General features: G+C 35.1%; 1 protein-coding gene across 1 annotated transcript; it reads right to left on the reverse strand.

Annotated features, from left to right (window-relative positions):
* Positions 1-6,576: 6,576 nt before the first annotated feature.
* LOC121388887 (ubiquitin-conjugating enzyme E2 C-like) lies at positions 6,577-22,200 on the reverse strand. Its single transcript, XM_041520415.1, has 5 exons — positions 22,010-22,200; positions 13,724-13,751; positions 12,768-12,854; positions 8,149-8,353; positions 6,577-7,306 (listed from the first exon to the last, which is right to left on the reverse strand). Exons 1-5 carry the CDS (start codon positions 22,105-22,107, stop codon positions 7,185-7,187), a joined length of 540 nt encoding a protein of 179 aa, XP_041376349.1. The 5' UTR covers positions 22,108-22,200; the 3' UTR covers positions 6,577-7,184.
* Positions 22,201-23,841: the final 1,641 nt, after the last annotated feature.

Raw genomic sequence — 23,841 nt, forward strand, 5'->3', positions numbered from 1 at the left:
GATCTCAAACATACAGAACACAAATAGTTTTACTTGTCCGATCTCAACATACATGTCCAACACAAATAGTTTTACTTGTCCGATCTGAAACGTACATGTCCAACACAAATAGTTTTACTTGTCCAATCTCAAACATACATGTCCAACACAAATAGTTTTACTTGTCCGATCTCAAACATACAGGTCCAACACAAATAGTTTTACTTGTCCGATCTCAAACATACATGTCCAACACAAATAGTTTTACTTGTCCGATCTGAAACGTACATGTCCAACACAAATAGTTTTACTTGTCCAATCTCAAACATACATGTCCAACACAAATATTTTTGACATCATATTTACAAGAACAAGAATTCCAAAGGATTAAATGTCTTGTCAATCGTAAACTTATTTGGTATCAGTGACAGTTACAATCTAAATATGTTTAGCTCAATGCATGTTAAAAAAATATATACAGTGAAACCTGTCTAAACCGAACTCTGAACATACCAAAATCCTGTCAAAACCAACCAAATTTCATGGTCCCGAATTTGTTATTTAAACCATGTATTAAAAACCTGATAAAATTGGAACCTGTCCATTTCGGAAACCGGAGTAATTTTTGTTTCAGAAATGTAAAATCCTTAATTAATTAATGTGAACAAACCGGTGTAGTGTAAACGAATGAAGAGTTAACTTAACAAAAACACAACTTCCAGAAAACAATGCTAACAAGAATTTGTGCTATGCAGCATCCAGTGTTACATCACGGGTCACCGATTTCCGCGGTCTCAGCCCAACTTAGCAGACAGGGTCATTAGTTATATAATGCTTGACTGTTTTCAACTGGACTGTGCAAATTCTTTTTATCTTCAGACAAATGTCAGATACTCACACATTTGGATTTCCACCTTTGAATTTTCGTCACTGCGCTATAATGAAATACTGACACACTAAGAGCAAAATGCTAGAAACAACTATAGTCCGTCCTACAGGGAACACCTTTTTTCATACCATGAAATTTACTAGAAGTTATTTATTTCTGAGCAGATTGTTTTCTAAATTGCACGCAAATTGTTTTATATTTTTGTTAATTTCCAAAACACTTTTACTTTTCTTTTTACATCAAACCAAACTGAAATTATGGAGGAGGATGGGACAGACTATAACTTAAGAGTTAATTTGTATTTTATCCTATAACTTACCCATGATATCCATGTCATAAACCCATGTGATAATTTTGTGTATTAACCCGGTTAATAATGGTATGCAAATTTGCCAGGTCTCTACGTAATGTGTTGCTGTGGATGGGTCATTTGTTTACAGGCCAACAAGACCTGTATACCTGAGCAGAACGTTTTCAAAGATTTCGTTAAAATGTGTGACGTCAAACTAATTTGTGCTAATCGTGACGACGTCATATTACCGATGGCGGCGACTTTAGTACTGTGATTTACTCAAAATTGAACTAAAATGTTATTTTAAAAGTGTTATAGGATAAATAGAATTCGCTACTCGTGTTTTTTAATATGTAAAATCACAACCTCGTCTAGTTAATCGGTATTGGTCTCAGCAGAGCCTCGACAAATACTGATTAACACAGACTCGGTTGATATTTTACATATTAAAAAATACTCGTGACAAATTCTCTATTTATACACTAAATACAAACCAAATCTTTTCTACGATAGAAACGAAAAATACACACACTGAATTTTGATTAGGAAGAACAAAAATGTCTCGGCCACCACAGACTAAAAGTAGACGTGTGGCATTATGTCATTTTGCAACCTTAATTGTGGTAAAAATGTTGGAATTGTGGTTGCTTTTATTTGTGTTTTAATGTCGGTTCATAAATAATAAAGATACATAACAAAATTGGGATATAGCGACATTATCATTAGTCACAGTCACATTTATTCAGCAATTCGATACCGATGTCAAGGGAAAATAACTCTGTATTGTAAAATCTGACCCTGTAAACACCGGATCCGGTCAATATTAGGTCTCCGACATGATCTGGTTTAGACAGGTTTCACTGGATTTTTTTTTTTTATTAAGATGTTAATGATATTCATAGATTTAACTATAAACAAAATTTTATTAACGTACGATTTAATAGTTTGTAAGAAATGTATCAAAACAAAATGTGAAACTTTTGCTTTGAGCTAAAACTTGTAGTAAAATATCAGGTGATGACATTACATGTGTAGAGTATAATGAACGAGTTACTAGTTATTATCAAATGTATGTCCTGAGTGAAGTAAATGCCGTTATACACCAAATACACTGACACCACTATGGCTTGTATACTACACTTGACATGGTACTATAACATTATTACCAACAGATCTGATACCAAAGTTAGGTGACAAAATCAGTTGATATTGAATCCTAAGGCAGTCACAATTTCAACACTTTATTTTTAAATTTCAACTATTCATTAACCACCAGATAATATTAACCAACGACAGTGTTATCACGTACAAATTAGGTTGTAGAAAACTTCAACCTCTGGTCAGAACGCATTTATTCTATACCCCATGGACATGATAAACAAAAAACTGTCACCTGTCATGTATGTCCTGAGTTTTCTTCTATTTTAACAATTTTCAAACCAATAGAACATTTTTTAATCACTAAAATAGAAAATTATATGTGCAGGGCTTCTAGATTATGGTAGCCCCACTCCCATGGCTAGTGATATTCAATGTTGGGCTAGTAAATAACTACTAGTGCCATGTCTGACAGGGCTTCTAGATTATGGTAGCCCCACTCCCATGGCTAGTGATATTCAATGTTGGGCTAGTCAATAACTACTAGTGCCATGCCCGACAGAGCTTCTAGATTATGGTAGCCCCACTCCCATGGCTAGTGATATTCAATGTTGGGCTAGTCAATAACTACTGTTGCCATGCCAGACAGGGCTTCTAGATTATGGTAGCCCCACTCCCATGGCTAGTGATATTCAATGTTGGGCTAGTAAATAACTACTAGTGCCATGTCTGACAGGGCTTCTAGATTATGGTAGCCCCACTCCCATGGCTAGTGATATTCAATGTTGGGCTAGTAAATGGCTAGTGAAAAAAAATAAGTCAAATATTGCAGTTAAGTCTACTTTGTAAATATGAATATCCTGTCCCCACCCCAACCACCCAATGTTAGTGTTTTTAAGCAGTATCTCCCTCTTTAGGTGACATATCTGATTATTACTATTATTTAGTAAAGTAGGGCTAGTGAATTTTTAATTGTGGCTAGTAAATGTTTTAAATCACTGATCCCATGGCTAGTGGATTTTTAATTGTGGCTAGTAAATGTTTTAAATCACTGATCCCATGGCTAGTGAATTTTTAATTGTGGCTAGTAAATGTTTTAAAACACTGATCCCATGGCTAGTGGATTTTATAAAAATTCTAGAAGCCCTGATGTGAAATGCATTTTCTGGTTTAGAATATCAGTATTTGTATCAGTGATATAATACCTACGATCAAATCCAGTCTACTTTGTGAAAATTATTTTCTGCAACAAAAAAAAAGGGGAAAAATCACATTCCTGTTGTATATACAAAGTGTTTCTGATCACCTGAACGTTACTAGAATCCAAAACCAGATTTTACCTCCCAATAATTTCATTCATACCAAAAAATATATATATTAGGAAGTAAAACGAAGTTTTAGCTACTACAAACACTAGAACGATGAGAACGCACTGACTATACAGATGCTGATCATTCTGAAGTTTTAGCTACTACAAACACTAGAACGATGAGAAACACACTGAATATACAGATGCGGATCATTCTGAAGTTTTAGCTACTACAAACACTAGAACGATGAGAAACACACTGAATATACAGATGCGGATCATTCTGAAGTTTTAGCTACTACAAACACTAGAATGATGAGAAACACACAGAATATACAGATGCCGATCATTCTGAAGTTTTAGCTACTACAAACACTAGAATGATGAGAAACACACTGAATATACAGACGCCGATCATTCTGAAGTTTTAGTTACTACAAACACTAGAATGATGAGAAACACACTGAATATACAGACGCTGATCATTCTGAAGTTTTAGCTACTACAAACACTAGAATGATGAGAAACACACTGAATATACAGACGCCGATCATTCTGAAGTTTTAGTTACTACAAACACTAGAATGATGAGAAACACACTGAATATACAGACGCTGATCATTCTGAAGTTTTAGCTACCGTATATTGCTGTGTATTAACCGACTCCTTGGATAAGCCGACATCTTAGTTTGACCCTAAATATCCAGTACAAAATCATCGGCCTTGTGTATAAGCCGAAGTCATCTTTTGTCCAGCTGTATGTTGTATCGATTTCAATAATACTGTCAACAAATAGACATGTGCTTTTCTTGTTCATTACATTTGTTTTCCCTTTAATTATTACAAACACGGTAACCGCGATCGCAATAAATCATCAATGTGGCAATGCTAACATCTACCATGCCGTGAAAAATAACTTAGAATTGATAAAGCATACCAGGAAAATAAATAATTCAAGCTGTAACAACATATCACTGCACATAAGTAATTAATTTATTCACTGGACAGCAAAAAGTAAAATCATTGAGGCATGTTTAATCCCTCAACACCCACACACAAACAAAAGATCATGTGGTCCATGACTGCAGCTGTTCACTGTATATGGTATGGTCATGTGACAATAGTGGGAGTAATTATCTTGAAATTCATGTTGTTTTTTCAGTCCGTAATGTTAATAATGAGCTTAATTTATTTATGGCATTACTTTACAGTTTAATGTACCCTCCCAACAAAACAATAATATTAGAAATATAATACTTGTTTGAAGAAAAAACACCGTTTTGTAACTTAGACTTGCTATATGAAAGACTGGTCCAAGCACAGGTCAAACAAAGATGGCGGTCAGTTGGAAAGAATATGTTTTTACCATTGAAATGACAATAAAACAAGTAATTTTTTATTATTATTCATCAAACTGATAATGCATTCAAGAATAAAAAATTGCATAATATTGCATGATGGGGTGTTTTATTTATACTGTGCACAAATTATTGTTACATAATCTGTGAAAGGCTAAGGGTCTGATCAAAATTTGTAAGTCACGGTCGGGAGTATTTTAGATCGAAATTTTATGCTCCAATTTGTTGCCTCCGTGTATAAGCCGACTCTCTTCTTTTGGAAAGTGTTTCTAGACTTCAAAAGTCAGCTAATACACGGCAATATACAGTACTATAAACACTAGAATGATGAGAAAGACATTAATATACAGACGCTGATCATTCTGAAGTTTTAGCTACTACAAACACTAGAATGATGAGAAACACACTGAATATACAGACACTGATATTAAAAAAAATATATATAAAAAATTAATGTTTAATTTTAGTTCTGACTACTGCAGGCGAGATATCTCGCCCGACGTCACGTCAGTCGATATACTGTACACTGTATACAGTGCATTCCCCAATTCATATTTCCCGCCGTTTTGCACACGACATTCACCGGAAAGGGAAATATAATTAAAGAAAAAAGATTTTTTTTCAAAATGGTGGTTTTTGTTTTGATTTTTTCAATTGAAAATACCTTGAAATTTTGAGTTCAAAAAGTGATTTTCGGCAAGTATTTTCGCTTGACAACAATGGCGGCTCGTCGCAGTAATTTTCAGGGATCGATAGCTGATTGTAACAGCTAATTTGATAATAAATTTGATCGTTTTACCAACAACGAAAATTACCAAATATTGCAATATGAATCGTAGTTCGGGTTTCAAAAAAAATTATGGTCAGAAAACCACTGTTATCGGGAATAATGGACATAAATACTGGACAGCTGGCCACAAATGCCCGTAAGTAAACGCATCTTTTTTGATTTTTTGCCTAATTTTAATCACCATTAGCCGATCTAAAATAATAAAAATTACAAAAAAAGACACGAAAATAATACTTACCGATTCATATATGAACTTTATTTCATGTATTTATGAAACATTTAAGTGAATATATGTGAGTAAAAATTATAAACTTGTACCCACTCAACGTGGTTTTTGTTCAAAATTAATCCAGTAGTCTAAAGGTTAAGAATCTGCTGGTGAGAAATTTTTTCAAATGACAGCAAACTCAAGACAGTCCCTTTAATGACACCTGTGTTATACACTGTATTAACAGTGACACTGTTATACATTGTTAACAGTGATATCTGTGTTATACACTGTATTAACAGTGACAAATGTATTAATGAGATGCTAGAGACCAACAGTGTATTTTACAGGTAATGACAGTCCCAGATCCGATTATATGGAGGAGTGGGGAATGGGGCACTGTAATTATTATTTTATGCCTGGTGGAACTGCCTTTTTTTTTCCCTCCATACATACACATAGTTTAAATAAAAATGTATTATATTAATGCTGAATTTATATGGGCGATGGGTATATACATAAGACAAGAATTTGTCAACCATAAACTTCTTTGATGTCCCTTACAAATCCATCCATAGATGTCAATCTTAATGTGTTAAAAAAAACAATTCAATAATAATAATAATAATAATAATAAACTAAAAAAAAGAAGAAAAAGTCAAAAATTGTTTTAATTTAACTGATTTTTTTCTTTTTTACATGCTTCATTATAAACATTCATAGGTGCAACTATAAAGCTAGTTTAAATAACGTATAGTTTACACTTTGTGAGAAATGGAGTCAACGCGAAATTAGCACAGAGCTCAGCGCAAAGTATTACAATTAAAAAGTTTTATTTAATTTTAAAAAATTTACATAATATATTGTGATGAACATCCACAGGTGCAACTATAAACAGTTTCACATAAGTAGGATTTATAGTTTAAAGACAGTGAAAAATGGAACTAAAAGTGAAAGGTTAACATTTACCGTAACACAAACATTGATGTAGCCACACACGATGAAAAAGTAATACCTACATGTTGTCTTTTTATACTACAAAAAGTGCCTTCCCTGAACCACGTAATGAATTCGGTAATGACCTAAACAGAAGCCGACAGGAACCAGTGCTATCACAGCTGACCACCTCAAACAGAACTGCACAGTGTATTACAGTAGTCAGAGATACAAGTCTTTTTCACATCACTGAGTAAACTGTAGGACACACAGACAAAACATCCACAAAATATCGGCACCATTATTTCCCGGCTCACGAGAGACATCATGTTTTCGCTTTGCTGACCACATCCCTGTGGTACTTGTCGTGGAGGTATTTCTTGTACGCTACTTTGTTTGGCCACAAGTCTGCCGCGTGAGTGTTCAAAGGGCTGTCAATGTTGGGCTCTGAAAACAGAATTATTCTTATTAAGTTTTACCTTAGGATCAAACTTCATGACAACGTATCTGTTGCTGCTGCTTATTCCAAGTGGGAGGCTGCTTATTCAAAGTGGGAGGCTGCTTATTCAAAATAGAAGGCTATTATTAAAAAACAATTTATTCGTTAATGCAAACTCGAACATTATGTCGTAAAATGCAGACATCATATCTGATATAGAGAATAATACATTCACGAGTACCTGTTGGAAACAATTTATCTTACACATGGTTGCCAAATGTATCTGACTAATGAAAGCGAGTTCAGATACTTTTCAGAACCACGAGTTGTAAGATAAATCGTCTCCCAATGCGCACGTGTATTATTCTATTTCTCACATACCCTTAAAAAGCAAATTTTAATATAGGTTACCTAGAAAACACTAAACAAAAAGCATCAGTATTACATTGAAAGTGTGTAATTTAATGACGTCATAGACAAAAATGGTGCACCTAATTAACATCATGCATTTATGATTACTTGGGTCATGACCAATCACAAGTCTCAGAAGTGATCTACAACGCGTTGAAGACGATTTCATCTACAACGGGTCATTCCTTACAAGGGTGTGCCACACTTAACACAAACACTGCACCTAAATCTGTTTCTATAATGTGGGATAATCACCTGGGGTTTTTTTATTTTAAATTTACTTTCTTAATTGATGAAATCTGAAACTTGTAAGTAAATGCTAAAATTATTTACTTGCCAGGTTAATCTGACAGAAATAATAATTTAAAAAAATTTAATTCCATTTCTGACACTATTATGGTAGGGGGGGGGGGGGGGGGAGGCGAGATAATGAACAAACCTGCTAATAAACTCTGTATCGAAAGCAAGATGGTTCGAACATCATAGAGAGCAGACCATTTTTCACTGAGAATGTCCAAACATATATTTCCATGACTGTCGACATTTGGGTGGTAACACGGCGTTTCAAACTTCACTGTCGGGGCCTTGTATGGGTATCCACTGGGGAACTCCAGAGAAAGCTTGTACTTCAGCCCTTCGTAAAGCTGTAATCAACATTTGAAATTAATTTTTCAGTGTTATTAAAAGAAATTGTTATCTGTACAACTTTAACCAGCAACCACACATTACCCACTGCACAATACCTAATCAACAAAATAAATTAGAAAGGACAAGGCATAAGATCCCACTATACAGAAGTTAAGCAATTGTTTGACAAATGTTTTACCAAATGAAACCAAGTATTTTCTCCTTAAAGGAAGGGACAATTAAGGCATTTGACCTGGTATGCATATTCAACGATATATAATGAACATTATTGCTTAATATCAACAAGTATAATCATATAGTTAATTAATAAAACGGTTAAATGTGACGCCTATTATATATAACGGGCGCAGCCATTTTGTATCATCCCAGTGAATATGCACTCTGGCGAGCTGGTGGTTACGTAATACCTAACGTGTCACGTGTCAGGAATTAGTCTTCGAACTGAAGAAACAAAACATACCTGATTTCTGCAGATGCATTGCAATATTCTGTAATAATAGTCACCCTAGTAAGCCAGCAACAATTATATATTATTTTTAATACAAAATAAACCACCATTGTCAAAGTTTTGAAATAACTATTATGTTTTGTACATAAATTAACAAACTTCCTGAAATAATAATCGGGAGTGTTTTCTTAGTTAATTGGTATTTTCTTTCCGTGGCCTGTACCTGTGGTTCCTGATTGGCAGGTGTATATTTAGACGATCCCCAGATACTGTCTAGACACACTAAAAAGACGTGCCTCTTTTATTAAGATCACAGGGTATTGTGTGTTAACCACACGGACACCCCTCTACTCATAATTGACCAGCTGTCCTGCTTTATTACTGTAAGTAATTCTGTAAAACCCTTGATTAAGTACTTTCCCATCTAAAATCACAAAACTGGCCAATTACGTAGTCCCAAAGAAAAGAAAATTATCACTTGGGTATCGTGAGTGGTCATTTTTGCTCGAACGTAGCATACCAATAGGCCTAATAATATGCTCTTTTTTTTCTTTGGATTTTTAAAAAAAGAAAAATACTAAACTCCATATCGTTCTATTGATGCAAATTGAAATATATTTAGTTAAATAGTTTATTATACTATCAAGTCACTTGTTTTACAAGTCAGGTTGATGAAAGCGAAGCGCCATGTCGTAAATTAGAGCATTTGTTTAAACTGTGCATAGGGGTCATTCCATGTCAGATCACCCAATGGGTTAAACCCTACACTCTCCAATTTCAATGAAATTTGGTATATAAGGTTATTTTGGCACAAAAAACCCCTGAAATTCCAAGTTTCAGCTTAATCGGACCAACAGTTTCCGAGTTATGGCCGGGTTTTTTTACATTTTTCAAAAAAGGGCGTGGCCACCCTTTTTTAAATTGCCATAACTCAGCAACCAATGGTCCAATTTTGACACTTGGGTTACCTTTGGGCTGATGACCTTTTGACCTATATTTTGACCTTGAAATTGACCTTGTGGGACACGTGACTTTAAGATGACCTTTGATTAAAATTATAGCCCAACATGTTATCTACAACATAAAAAAAAATTGGAGGTGGAAAATGTTTCATTAGTCAGCAATTTCAGATTGAAATATGTTTACCTGCTGTTGTTCTATGCTCTCTGTATAGACTGCATGCATTTCACTATTAAATGTATATGTGTCAACACTGTAAATGTCATGAATGTTAATGATACAATATAGTGTGGCAACCAGGCAACCAATTGATTAAGGAAAATAGAATCTATAAATCACTACTGGTAGTTTCCTTCATCTTTTGTTAATTTTATATATTATTGTATTTCTGTTTATTTGAGGAGTGACTACTTGATTGAAGTCACAAGCTTTCTAGTCTTTAACTATCCATGTTGAACAGACTTTGAAAATTCTGACGAGATCATTTTGGCAGATACTGTAATTCCTGGATGAAGATGATGTCAAGGATGGGGTGTTTATAACACAAAAGTATATCCCTTTCTGGAATCCAACACCTGTCTGCTTTTGACGGCCAGTGGAACTGCCTTGAAGGTCCATGAGGGTGCATGAACTTGACGTTATAGTCTCCAAATTCCTCTGAAACTTCATCCACCAAACCAATCCAAGGAAGACCATCATAGAGGCTGCAGACAAAGTTCTGCACCTTTATTTCTAGTGGAATTTGTGAATCGTCATTACTATCATCGAAATTGCTAGTATCTTGAATTTGTACCAATTCGGGTGGATTGGATTGTAAACTCAGTTTGAAAACCTGCATTGTAGACTGATAATGGGACAAAACGATGGTACTGCAGGGTTTTGTTTAACGACACCACTAGAGCTCATTGATTTATTAATCATTGGCTATTGGACGTCAAATTTGACATATAGTCTTAGAGAGGAAACCCGTTATGTTTTTCAATTAGTAGCAATTGATCTTTTATATGCACCATCCCAGAGACAGGATAGCACATACCATGGCCTTTGATATACCAGTTGTAGTGCACTGGATGGAGCAAAAAATAGTCCACTGACAGGGATTATTCCCAGACTTGTCAGCACACCAAGCGAGTGCTTTACCACAGGGCTACATACCGCCCCTGCCATCTATTTAACTATGTACAATGAAATAGCAATTGTCTGGCATTTTAAAAAAGTTCCATATATATGACAATTTTTCTGCCATTTATTGCTGAATTGTGACAATTCCATTTTTTTAAATTCTTTATCCATTAAAAAGATTTGTTTTACCCTTCATTATTTATACATGTACTACATTGTAGGCCTATCACTAAGTGCTATAAGTAACTTTTTTCAGTTGGATTCTCTGCTGCTTACAGTACAGGCCTATGCTTGAAACCTTAGAAAATAAGTGTCAAATTGTGATGCAGTACCTATGGTGAATAAACAAATTATTATTTAGCAATCTTACCATAATGACTTGCTCAATGACATGATGTAGACTCAAAATTTTAAAGTACAAACATTCTTCACTTCATCAATAAGGATGTAAATGTACACACATAAGTGTGCCAGTAGGCCTACAGACCACAGATAGTAATTAATCTTAAAAATAATTATCAATACTAATTACATACATGTATATAAGTAATAAGGATCAATTAGTTCTTTTGTTTATCAGTTACCTACTAGAGATTTTCTGATACTTACATATTAATGGATCTTGGAAATGGAGGGAAATCCGAGATCTAATGGATAAACATAAATTTCTTCGATTTTAGACATTCATGCAGCATGCTCTGAATTGGGGTTGGGGGGCTGCAGTTTCCTCCACATGGGTCCAAAGTCCATTCAAGGGGCCATAACTTCCTTTCAATGTAGTCCCCATGGTAATATAGTTTAGCCTGTTCTAAACAATATGAGATGTTGGCACAAGATGTTTTTGATAATTAGGCAATATTTCAAAAAGATTATCTTAAATCTGTTGGATGCTGGACTATATTGTTAGAACATTCATGACATTTACAGTGTTGATGCATGTACATTTAATAGTGCTTAAATACATGTGCAGTCTATACAGAGATCATAGAACAACAGCAGGTAAACATATTTCAATCTGAAATTGCTGACTAATGAAACATTTTCCACCTCCAATTTTTTTATATGTTGTAGATAACATGTTGGGCTATAATTTTAATCAAAGGTCATCTCAAAGTCACGTGTCCCACAAGGTCAATTTCAAGGTCAAAAGGTCATCAGCCCAAAAGTAACCCAAGTGTCAGGAATAATGCCAGATTTGGATTCCTTGTAATTCCCCCTTTCCAATGATACCCCATAATGATACCCCATAACTCGGAAACTGTTGGTCCGATTAAGCTGAAACTTGAAATTTCAGGTTTTTTGGCCAAAATAACCTTATATACCAAATTTCATTGAAATTGGAGAGGGTAAGGTTTAAATTTCCTTTTTTGGGGGGTGATTTGACACGGAATGACCCATAGAGGAGATGGACGGAGCTGACGTCACTTCGCCTCAAGCTATACCACTGGACGTCACAAAAACAAAACAAAATGGCTGCCCCCAGTTAGCAGGAATAATCATGGGGTTTTTTATTAACTCTAAAATTATGCATTTTTCATTTGTTAAAGTGTCAGTATGTGTTGGTGGTCCGGGTATGTATCTTTCTAACACATAAAGCTCTTGTTTGAGTTTACTCTACCTTAAATCTAATTTTGCAAAGCCAGTTTTTCATTGACACATTAAATTTGGGACATCATTTACATGATCAAAATAGGTTACGCAAATGTTCAATTTGTAGGGCCCGCAAAGCACTATTCGATCATCTAATTTACTAAGAGGATAAATTACTAAACAAACATTTCTTATGACATTTTTGCCCTTGTGAAATAATTGTTTAAATTATAATATCATGAGGTTTAGCAAAGTAACAAGGAATATTTATATTTATAAGACATCCTCACTGTTCCGGTGCCGCCTTCCATTGTTCCAATCCATCTAAATAGATTATCACCGTCTGGAAACGCTGAAACGCCAGAATCTCCTGAAGTCTGAAAAAAATTATAATTAACTTTTTGTTAAAAAATTTCAAAACAGAACAAATAAATAATGTGGTAATGGTATCAACAGCTACATGTACGTAAACAATTTCAAATTACTTTTTATTTCTAATAAATTTTAAACAATTTCAAATTACTTTTTATTTCTAATAAATTTTTAACAATTTCAAATTACTTTTTAATTCTAACAAATTTTTATTTAATGCAATCAATTATGTGAGATGCAATTAGTTTACGTTGACTTAGTTGATTGAAAATGTAGTTGTAAAATACAGGGTGGAAATGTAAAGGCAAGAATACAGCTTGAAGATGTTCTCGGAAATTAAATTAAAGCAAAATGAAAGTATATACACATGTAATACCACAAGAAGCAATCTTTTTTCAACTACACCTCACAATCGTACACTGCTTAAATCAGAAGCAGCAAAAAAAAAAAAAATTGTTTTGGTTAACGACACCACTAGAGCACATTGATTTATTAATCATCGGCTATTGGATGTCAAACATTTGGTAATTTTGACATGTAATCTTAGAGGAAACCTGCTTAATTTTTCCATTAGTAGCATGGGATCTTTTATATACATCATCCCACTGACATGATGGCCCATACCACCACAACCTTTGGTGCCCAATGGGGCCACCGACAGGGATCAATCCCATACCAACCGTACCAGTCATGGTGCACTGGCTGGAACGAGAGATAATGGGGATTAATTCTAGACCGACTGCACATCGAGCGAGCACTTTACCACTGGACTACATCCATAATGACCATAATGAAAGTGGGTGATTTTCAGCAACATGGAATAACAATTAACATCAAGCTGACAAATCTAGGTAGAGACATGAAGTGGACATACCAGTAGTGTCATGAGATCTTGTTGTAACCTGAAAGAAAAACACAGTTTTGTCATGTTGTCCTTAACAAACCATTTCCACTTCCTAACATTTTATACTACATGTGCAGGTAAAATTAAAAAGTGTGCTAAATATCGGGTCACAATCACAGACTGGTTAGTAACTAGAACTACTACTGTACTTCTTGACATAATGGACAACTTCTTTATACCAGGTTATTCCAAATTATGGTAGCCCCACTCCCATGGCTAGTGATATTCAATGTTGGGCTAGTAAATAACTACTATTGCCATGCCTGATGGCTAGTGAAATTTATTTGTAAAATGCTGCAGTTAAGTCAATTTTGTAAATATGAATATCCTGCCCCACCACAACCACCTTCTTCTTCTGTGTATATATGTATTGTGTATATATATATATGTTTGTAAACACCTCAATGTAACACCGTTTGGTGTTCTGAGTGAATAAAGTTCTGTTCTGTTCTGTTCTGTCACGGCTTCTTTGGAACCCCAAAGCTTGACAGCCACTGTTGTTCCATTCGGCCAGTGCTTTATCCTGGCTTCATCGTAGAGGGGGCACAATTGCAGGATGTGCTCAGGGGACTGTCTGAAAATGGCTGTTTATTGGTATGTCTCCAGATGATGGACTGGATCCTTGGTTGTAGTGTGGGTGCATCAGAACTTTCTCTTAATTATGTTTTTTGTCTCTGAAGGAGATTGGATGATTTGGCTGTTCCATTGTGCTTCCCTCCTTTGCCAGCCTGTCAGGATGTTCATTCCCTGCAATAACACAATGTGCTGGAACACACTGGACTACAACTTGCATGTGTAGAGAAAGGTCAGCCAGTCCCTGTGACTGTATGCTCCGAGTGAGGGATTTGCAATATGTCAGGAACAGAATATGTGATGGAAGTGGATTCTCCAAATTGATGATTCTGGAGGCTTGAAGAAGGGCATTTGTTTCTACTCTAAGTTGTTGACTCTTTTCCTGCTGGGTATGTGCTGGAAGTTACTCATCCATCAGGAAATCTTACGTGGACACCACTACCAGCATTCTTTACTGCCTCTTCAGCCGAGTCATCTGTGTAGACATGGGTCCACTGTGAAGTTTTACAAGTACTTATCTTGAAGCATTTCCAGTGTGAGAGACTTTAGGATGGCATCCGACTGTTCTCCCTTCCTGGTGATTCCTGAAACATCCTCTGCAATGGTTATGTCTTTTGATGATGTTGTCCAATCCTCTACATCTATCAAGGGTTCCCGTTCTTCAGGCATCCTTGGTAGGATATCAGAGTATGTGTGTCCAAGCTGTCTGGCAAGATGGTTTATGCTGCTTCGTTTTAAACAGGTTTTTTTGTTCGCTCTTGGAGTTGTTGATGTGCTGGGTGAGATGGAAGCCTCTTTAGTTTCTTGGCCGTGATTAAGAGTTTACCACAACCACCAAATGTTAGTGTTTTTAATCTCCATCTCCCTCCATAGGTGACATATCTGATTATTACTATTAATTAGTAAAATTGTATTAACTTATGTCTTAAGCCTTGCAATTTGTTGATTGCAGTTTGGGCAATACAAAAAAAAAGAGTAAAGTTTGTTTTATTTAACGACTCCACTAGAGCACATTGATTTTTCATCTTATCATCGGCTATTGGACGTCAAACATATGGTCATTCTGACAGGTTTTTTTTTTAGGAAACCTGCTGTCGCCACATGGGCTCCTCTTTTATGACAGGCAGCAAGGGATCTTTTCTTTGCACTTCCCACAGGCAGGATAGCACAAACCATGGCCTTTGATGAACCAGTTATGGATTACTGGTCGGTGCAAGTGGTTTACACCTACCCACTGAGCTTTGCAGAGTACTCACTAAGGGTTTGGAGTCGGTATCTGGATTAAAAATCCCATGTCTCGACTAGGATCCGAACCCAGTACCTACCAGCCTGTAGACCGATGGCCTAACCACGACACCACCGAGGCCGGTCTTGGGCAATACAAGGTCCAGCCAAGTAACTGACTACAGTCCACAAACAGATTATAACTGTGCTTTAATTCTGAATGTAGGCAATTATATAAATTTCATATTACAGTCGACCTTCGATAACTCAAACTTCGATCTTTCAAAAACGTCGATCTCTCGAAGTGAAACGGCGGTCCCGGCCGAACTGCTATACAAACTAGTAATAACAGACTTCGAACACTCAAACTTCGTCTCTCAAAGTAATTTTTTAGTCCCACCATAAAAAATTAAGGGATATTGCACTTCCAAAACTCGAAGTTTGTGGAGTGACTGAGCCTTTTAATTGTACCAGTAATACTTTAAAGAAAAATGAATTGCCACCCAAGCCAAGCGTGAGTGCCCCGACTGGTCTCGGCTATCGATGATACATGCGGTAATTACAGAATAATAGATCGCCGACTATGCAGAACGAAATGATCCTACATGCCTGCATTTGGTTGTCAGTGTTTGTACACGGCAGCGGCCTCATTACACAACGTATGGATAGTCTTGTAATCTTCAAAGAACTGTTGTAATAACAATTAACGCTGTTTGTTTTTTCTCTTAAACGAGTGAATCATGTCAAATTTGTTATTTGTCATGGAAGCGTGTGCTAACCTTAGGTGCTACCTGCAGAACCGTGAACATTCGGAAGAAATGCTGCTCAATCTGTGCAAGATTACAGATACTGTAATGAAAGACGATTTTTTTAAGCAATCTTTAATTACAAAAAATTTCTGATAGTTCTGCTTTGTACTTTGTGATTTGAGAGCTATAAATTATTTTGTACCGTTGTGAATGTTTTATATGTGAAAAAAAGTACATAACCTAGTGCTATTTGGCATACAGTGTTTTGATTTGTTATGTTATGTCCCGCTATGTTAGTGAGGGTTTTTTAAAATGATTTTTGTGATTTACAATAATTTGGCTATTTATATTGTGTATTTTTTATTTGGTAAACAAACGTACTTAGTGCTGATCGACATCCAGTATTTTAATTTATCAATAAATACAATAAAAGTACATAGAGATGTACGTCAAATTGATCGGATTTATCTCGTTTCTGTTAATATTTACTTAGTTTTATCATATACACAGAAGGAATGTGCTAACATCTGTGTGTTGGGGACAGGGATGGAGCAGAAAACGTGTCTTCCGATATTAACGAACTGATAATACTACAATGCAGTTTCACTTTGGGGTCTGCTGTACGAATTTCGAAAACTCGAACTCCCTGAAACTCAAACTACTTCGTCATCCCCTTCAACTTCGAGTTAACTAAGTTCGACTGTATATAAAACATACTTGACTGCATTAACAATCCTTTAACTCTTTAAGTCTTTTGACAATAATACCCATTTGCATGCCTGTAAAAATGCATACAAATTAGAAGGCAATTCTTAAAAAGAATATATCAAGGTTGGCAAACTTTAACATTCAATCACAGCCCTAAAGTGTTTTGTCATTAAAAAAAAATTAAGTCTCATGCATTTTTTAAAAATCATTTTAAAAGTCGGGAAAACTGATCCCAGCACTTCAGAAGGAAATCCAGATGTGAATAATGTTTATCCTGATAACTTCTATGCAAAAATACACAGAGCATGTAACAATTTTGATATATAACAAATGTTAATAGTAATGCCAGTTTCTGTTGTGAAGAGATTAAGTACATGTCATAGTCTAATGTTGACACTGACCAGTCAAGCATTGTTAATCCTCTGTCTCATTCATTTCAGTAGTGCCATAAAATACTAATTGATACTTTAATTCTAACATAACGGCACAGTATCAAATACTTAAGAATATCATGTTTTTAATGAAAGATACAACTGTTTAGTTTAAAATTCATTACCAGTAGTATTTCATAACGAAATATTATGATTAGAACAGGGTGTAAAATTCTTAATTTTTCCAAATGAACACAGAAAGTGAAACATTATGAATGTTTGGCCAACATTCGCGAACTAATTGATTGGTTCCCAACATGGCCATTTGGTTTACTGTGATTCAGTGTGAAGCGCATAAACCAGTCTAGCGGACATTTTTCAGCTCGGTCTGGCTGAACGCAGCCCAGATTACTTTTCGAAGATTGCTTATTCATAAACAGTGCATGGGATACTTTTGCCTATGTATTTTGCGCATTGGTTCAATGTTTGTATGGATATTACTGAAGTACATTTCCGCTACCGACAAAAAGATTTATTGATTAAAAAGAGCAGGTAATTCAAGATTAGGAACATAATATTAGTGAACTTTCTTCTTCTTTTTTTAAAACTGTTTATTGCCCCAGAAAAACAATAGATAATGTCAGGGTTGGGGCCCTGAATTATTACTGTACATAGCAATTATACACAGAATATACCATAGAGCAAGGAGAGAAAGAAGAAAGCTGAAATAAGTATTTCCTCCAAACCAGCAATATTGTAAAACAAACAACCATAGTCTTTTTTATATAAAAAAAAGCTGGTCGTTTAAATATTTTTCAAAAATCTTAACCAACATTCCGTTTTCGTCGACTTCTTCATGTAAACAATTCTTGTAATACATATATTTTTCTAATAATTGCTTATCTTCAATATGTTGGAATCCAGTTTTATTGAGTGTGGTGTTCTGTACTTTGTTTTGTATATATAATACTTTACATTTATAATTAACCAATTTACGAAATTGCTTTCCTTATTTATATCACCAAATAAAATCATAGTTTTGTCAAACTGAAAGTCTTCACCTGTTTGCTGCAACCATTTTCTATAAGATTCCAGAGTTTGATAACTTTGGGGCAAGCGTGAAACAGGTGATCCGATGTTTCTGGCTGGCGATGACAAAAATTACAGAGATTTGAATCAACATATTTTATTTTATACAAGAAAGTATTTGTTGCTGTAATTCTATGTAGGATTTGATATTGGAACCATAATAGTGTTGGGTCAAGATTTCAAAATCTTAAATAGCAGGCTATAATACTTTGCCCACTCTGAAGGGAAAAAAGCAAATCCTTCAGCAGAGTATTTAATCTGCGAAGTAGGAAGTATATTCGTGTCGTCGAGTAGTTTATAGATTACTTTACCAGTGTTCGAGATTAACGGTATTCCGATATCCCGTGGATACCAGAATTTAATTTTGGATACCAGACTTCAAGAACCCAGTATCCCACCGGGATGCCATAAAATACTAAATTCTTAGGTGGGATACCAGATTTTGAAATGTTAGTATCCAACTAGGAACTGGCCAAAAAATTTAATCTCGAACACTGTTTACTTCCAGATTTATTTTTCAAAAAGGGTTTTATTTTAACTGGTAAAATAGGATGCTAACATAGAAATGTTTGATGTATTACTAAAAGTGGCATACTACTGTCTATTGTTATTATTTAAGAACTGAACAAACATGTTTCTTTCTGTTCTCTTCGTTGGCAATTTGGTTCATAGACATAGACCAACCACTGCTTGGATCCAGGCCAGACTATTCTTGATAAGCCTCTATGTTTCGAACATGCACGGATTCTAATGTATGCTACGCTTATGAAGCCTTTTTTTTTAATTCTGTAACATTTTACTCACCGATTATTCAATTTAATTAATTAATTTCACACGAATCCAAATAGAATCGGATGTTTCATGCTTGCGCGAATCGAATTTGGAGATTCGCGCAAATTTTTAGCCCTGCAAATAAATTTAGAAATCTACTTGTCCGCCAATACTTTCACTTGTCCAAATAAGTTGTCAGTTTTATTTAAGTGCAAGGACATTAGTTTTGATTCTTCAAAATGAAACTGCATTGAAATTTTTCATTTGTCCACTGGACAACCACTGAGGAACATTTTGCTTGTCTGAGCAGATTTTTAAAGTTTGTCAGGACAAATGGACAAGTGCTTATTTCGAACACTGATTATAGATTAGGGCCTGTATATGTAGCTTAGCATGGGACCCGGGTGAGTCGAGGTACTTAATAATTGTATTAGTATATTTTAAAAATGCTTTTAACTTTATTATAATTATTAATATTAGTCGAAGACATTTTTAATTGTTACTTGAACCAACAATGCAGAAAAATCTACATATCTGATACAATCAAAAGTACACGTGCTTAGAATCGGTCTACCCCAAGTCACTAAACGAAAAAACATAACTATTGAGTAATGTTATTCACTATTTTCAAGTATAGAAGAGCAAAACGTCATAAGAACAAAGTATACAGCTAAAATTTGCTTGGCTGAATTTATGTCTTGAAGAAATCAATAAAAAAGGAACTGTTTTTATGAAAAATATTATTGATTTAGCAGTCAGCAGGTTGCTGTATGGTGTTTAAATTATTCAGGGGAATCTGATTAAAATTAGCTCCACTATTACATGTGGATCTAACACCAGCCAGTTGGAGCTCATGTCCACCAATCAAAACCTTACTTGCAGAATCCTGCCAGTGATTTAAAAATAATTTGCAAACATTCCGAATTATTCTGAGGGTATACGATATGTTTCATGTGAATTACGAATGCCTTATTTAGACCAGTAGAACTAATTTTAATCGGATTGCTAACAACACTGCATAGTCCCCAATGTCCAGGTAACATTTCGTCTAAATAATAATGTTTATAAAATCCACTAGCCCTGGGATCAGCGATTTAAAAAATTGATTAGCCTCGATTAAAAATTCACTAGCCCTACTTTACTTTAAGTTAATAAAATTTTACTAAATAATAGTAATAATCAGACATGTCACCCAAAGAGGGAGATAGAGCTTAAAAACACAAACAATGAGTGGTTGGTGTGGGGGCAGGATATTTATATTTACAAAACTGACTTTACTGCAACATTTGACTTTTGTTTTCACTAGCCGTCGGGCATGGCAATAGTTGTTTACAATCCCAATGTTGAATATCACAAGCCATGGGAGTGGGGCTACCATAATCTAGAAGCCCTGTTATTGCTTGCAAAATAAGGTGGGACAAACGTCTTTTTTGTTTTTTAAATAACTTTGGTTCTTTGGTTTTTTGAACTGTAACAACACAATAATCCTGAACCAGGAAGTACTTGCTACCAATAAAGAAAAAAATTAGGAAAAAATAGGCAAAAAAGTAATTTTTATACAAAATGCATTATACATGATCGTTATTTTAAATAGTAGCATCGATTAAAATCATATGCTATATTGATACCTACCTGCATCTAAATTAATCAGTACTTGCCAATGCGAAAGAATCCTGCCGCTGTCACGTCTGCTTTCATCTTTGGGTCAGGTCACGTGACATACGTATTATTTCAACAAAAACGAATTATGGAAGCCCATCTTACCTATAGGACGCTTTCCAATCCAGGCCTTGAAATGTACACATTCAACTGTGGCATGTGTTTTATCTATCGACAGAATACACATGTAAGGATATAAACATTGTATTAATTGATATTGGTAGTTAATTGAACAAGGTAATAGCTCAAATAATCAAACTGATCGTGCAATTACAATGCGTGTGCGTTGTAGTAATTTTCCCGTTAATAGGACGGTCCTTCGAGGATATACCGGACTGAATGTCCGTCAAGAATTTTGGAAAAATATCTGCCTATTACACACACCCTCGCCAGTGACCAACTCCAAGTCCCTGCTGGACTGAAAAGATCGTAAGGCCCTTACTCCATATATAAACAGTTAACGGAAAGTGTACCGCCCGTTCCCCCCCATTAGTTATCGATCTAAAGAGGGATTTTTTGATGGGGTATATATAGAAAAGTGGGGCATGGGGCCCTAACCCTAACTCTATCCCTAACCCTAACTCTATCCCTAACCCTAACTCTATCCCTAACCCTAAACTATTATAAATGATGGGGGGAACGGGTGGAGCTCTTGCCCAGTTAACAATAATGTAAGAGTACAGCGGCTCTGACGTCACTTCCCTTTTTTTTCGAACGCTCACGAATAAATATGCATAAATTGTACTTTGATACTGATTGGCGTAATTTCTTCATTTTAAGTTAACTACGCCTATTTTATTGTTATAAACTTATTTGTATATTATTTTTATATCATTTTGCTTTTAAAATGAGCTATAATATGGTCTCTTGACATGTTTCCTTTAAGGCTCAAAAGTTGTCCCAACGAAAAACATGTTCATTGGAGGTTGTTACAGCCTAATACAGGAGGCATGTGCTTTACTTATAACTGAAATACATCCCTTTCTCGTTCCACAAATATATCAAATACAAGTTACTGTCTTAATTTCATTTTTAATACATTTGGAATGCCTTATCCCATGAGTCTCGACCACTTGGATGAAAATGCTTCAGAAGTTCAGTGCGATTCTCACCTTTTACTAACAGAATGATTGTCTTTTGTTGAGGTTGATTGGGTAGTTTTGTTTTTTGACGATGGTGACATACGATCAACATTATAGGCTGTTGCCATGCTTATTGAATTTTAAATGGAATGTGCGACTCAAACAAAACAAAACAAAAATCTTTCTCTTTTTTCCTTCACCTACACTCCTGCCTGTTTAAACTTAATGAGTGTATTGAACCAATGAAATGAATTAATACAAAATGAACCAATCAAACAAAGTCTTTTACTCTACTCAAGACCGCTTTGAAGTAGGGACCATTCAGTGTATTAGTTTTATGCGGGGATTCTATCAAAACCAGTTTAGTTCTATATTCATCCGTTTTTCTAAATATTAATTTAAATATGATCTATTTTATCGAAAAGAAGCATGTCTAGATTTGTGAAGAACTGTTATATTTTTTTAAAACAACATCTAAACTGGAAAGCACCCAACACACATTTGTTATCCATGGATGATGGATTGATACATCAATCGATTATAATCGATTAATGGAACATCACAATTTTAAAAAAATATATAAATTGGGAGCAATTTTTCAATGTAATAGGTGCTTGTGTTTTTTTTCTATTTTGGAAAAATTATCTTTTTTGTTTTGTTTTTTGTTGTTGTTGGGTTTTTAGGGGTTTTTTTAGGCGGTAGGGCGGCGTGGATGCTGTGCTAGCTGTTTGTCTAATTAATGTTAGTAACTCGTGGAAGCAGTCAAAACTGCCTTTATGTTTTTTTCTTGTTCAGTAATACGATGTTTTACTTTTAAATTGTTTTAATAATAATAATATAAATTGTTAAACGTTAGTAAATCAAAAAGTATCAAAAGACTGAGGTAGTGTCCTTGGCAGCTTCATTTTTGGTCCTGGTGTAAACGTAATGCTAGCAATAGTTAACGAGCTACTCTCGATTCACTAATATCAAAACCTATATAGTATATTAGCTCGGCCATTTACCTTTCGACCGACCGTTCAAAATTGCGCCAAATTCCCTCAATCAAAATTGCGCACCCTGTTCTCTTTGGCATTTAACTGCTCCATTCAAATTCCATAGCACCACCACCAACCCCACCCGCCTGCTACCGATTTGATCGGGCTGCTGGTGCTCCCTTGCACCTGCCAGTGCAGGCGGTCCCTCCTCTCCCCTCCCCCCACCTTTCCTGTCATGGACGGAGGAGCCGGCCAAGGCCGGCTCTTTCGCCCACGACAGGCGTGCGCTACAACAGCTTGTTCTGAATGTGCACGTAAAACCCTATGACATGACAAGACATAGCAATAGTTGTATCCCCGAACACAAAAGTTAACTGATCTGAATCGGGACAATTTTGAAGCTATATTTCTTGGGTTTTACACTACAATAAGGGTCAATTAATAAATAAACTAAAAATTGCGATTTGCCATTTGTTCTACCGTTTCGTGATAATAATAATAATGATAATAATAGTAATAATAGTAATAATAATAATAATAATAATCTTTATTTAAAGAATGTTACACAAATAGTAGTGCACTAATCTCCCTTGTGGTCTTCTATCTATTAAGCATTAAAAATTATTACTCTGCATATAATGAAATAAACAATTTAATAACAAAACACAACATAATTATCCTTCATTAAATGCATCGAAACTATAAGGTAAATATCCATGATGCATACATAATTAATACAATGGGTTTTTTTTACATATACAAACAAATGTTATCACAACTTGATATAATCATAAATAAATAGAATTTAAACGTACAGACTCCTGATTATTATGCGTTGCTGATCTCAGGTTATATTTATTTGAGCCTGATGATGGTATGAAATAA

The sequence above is a fragment of the Gigantopelta aegis genome, chromosome 14 (assembly GCF_016097555.1).
Source record: "Gigantopelta aegis isolate Gae_Host chromosome 14, Gae_host_genome, whole genome shotgun sequence".
Lineage (NCBI taxonomy): Eukaryota > Metazoa > Mollusca > Gastropoda > Neomphalida > Peltospiridae > Gigantopelta > Gigantopelta aegis.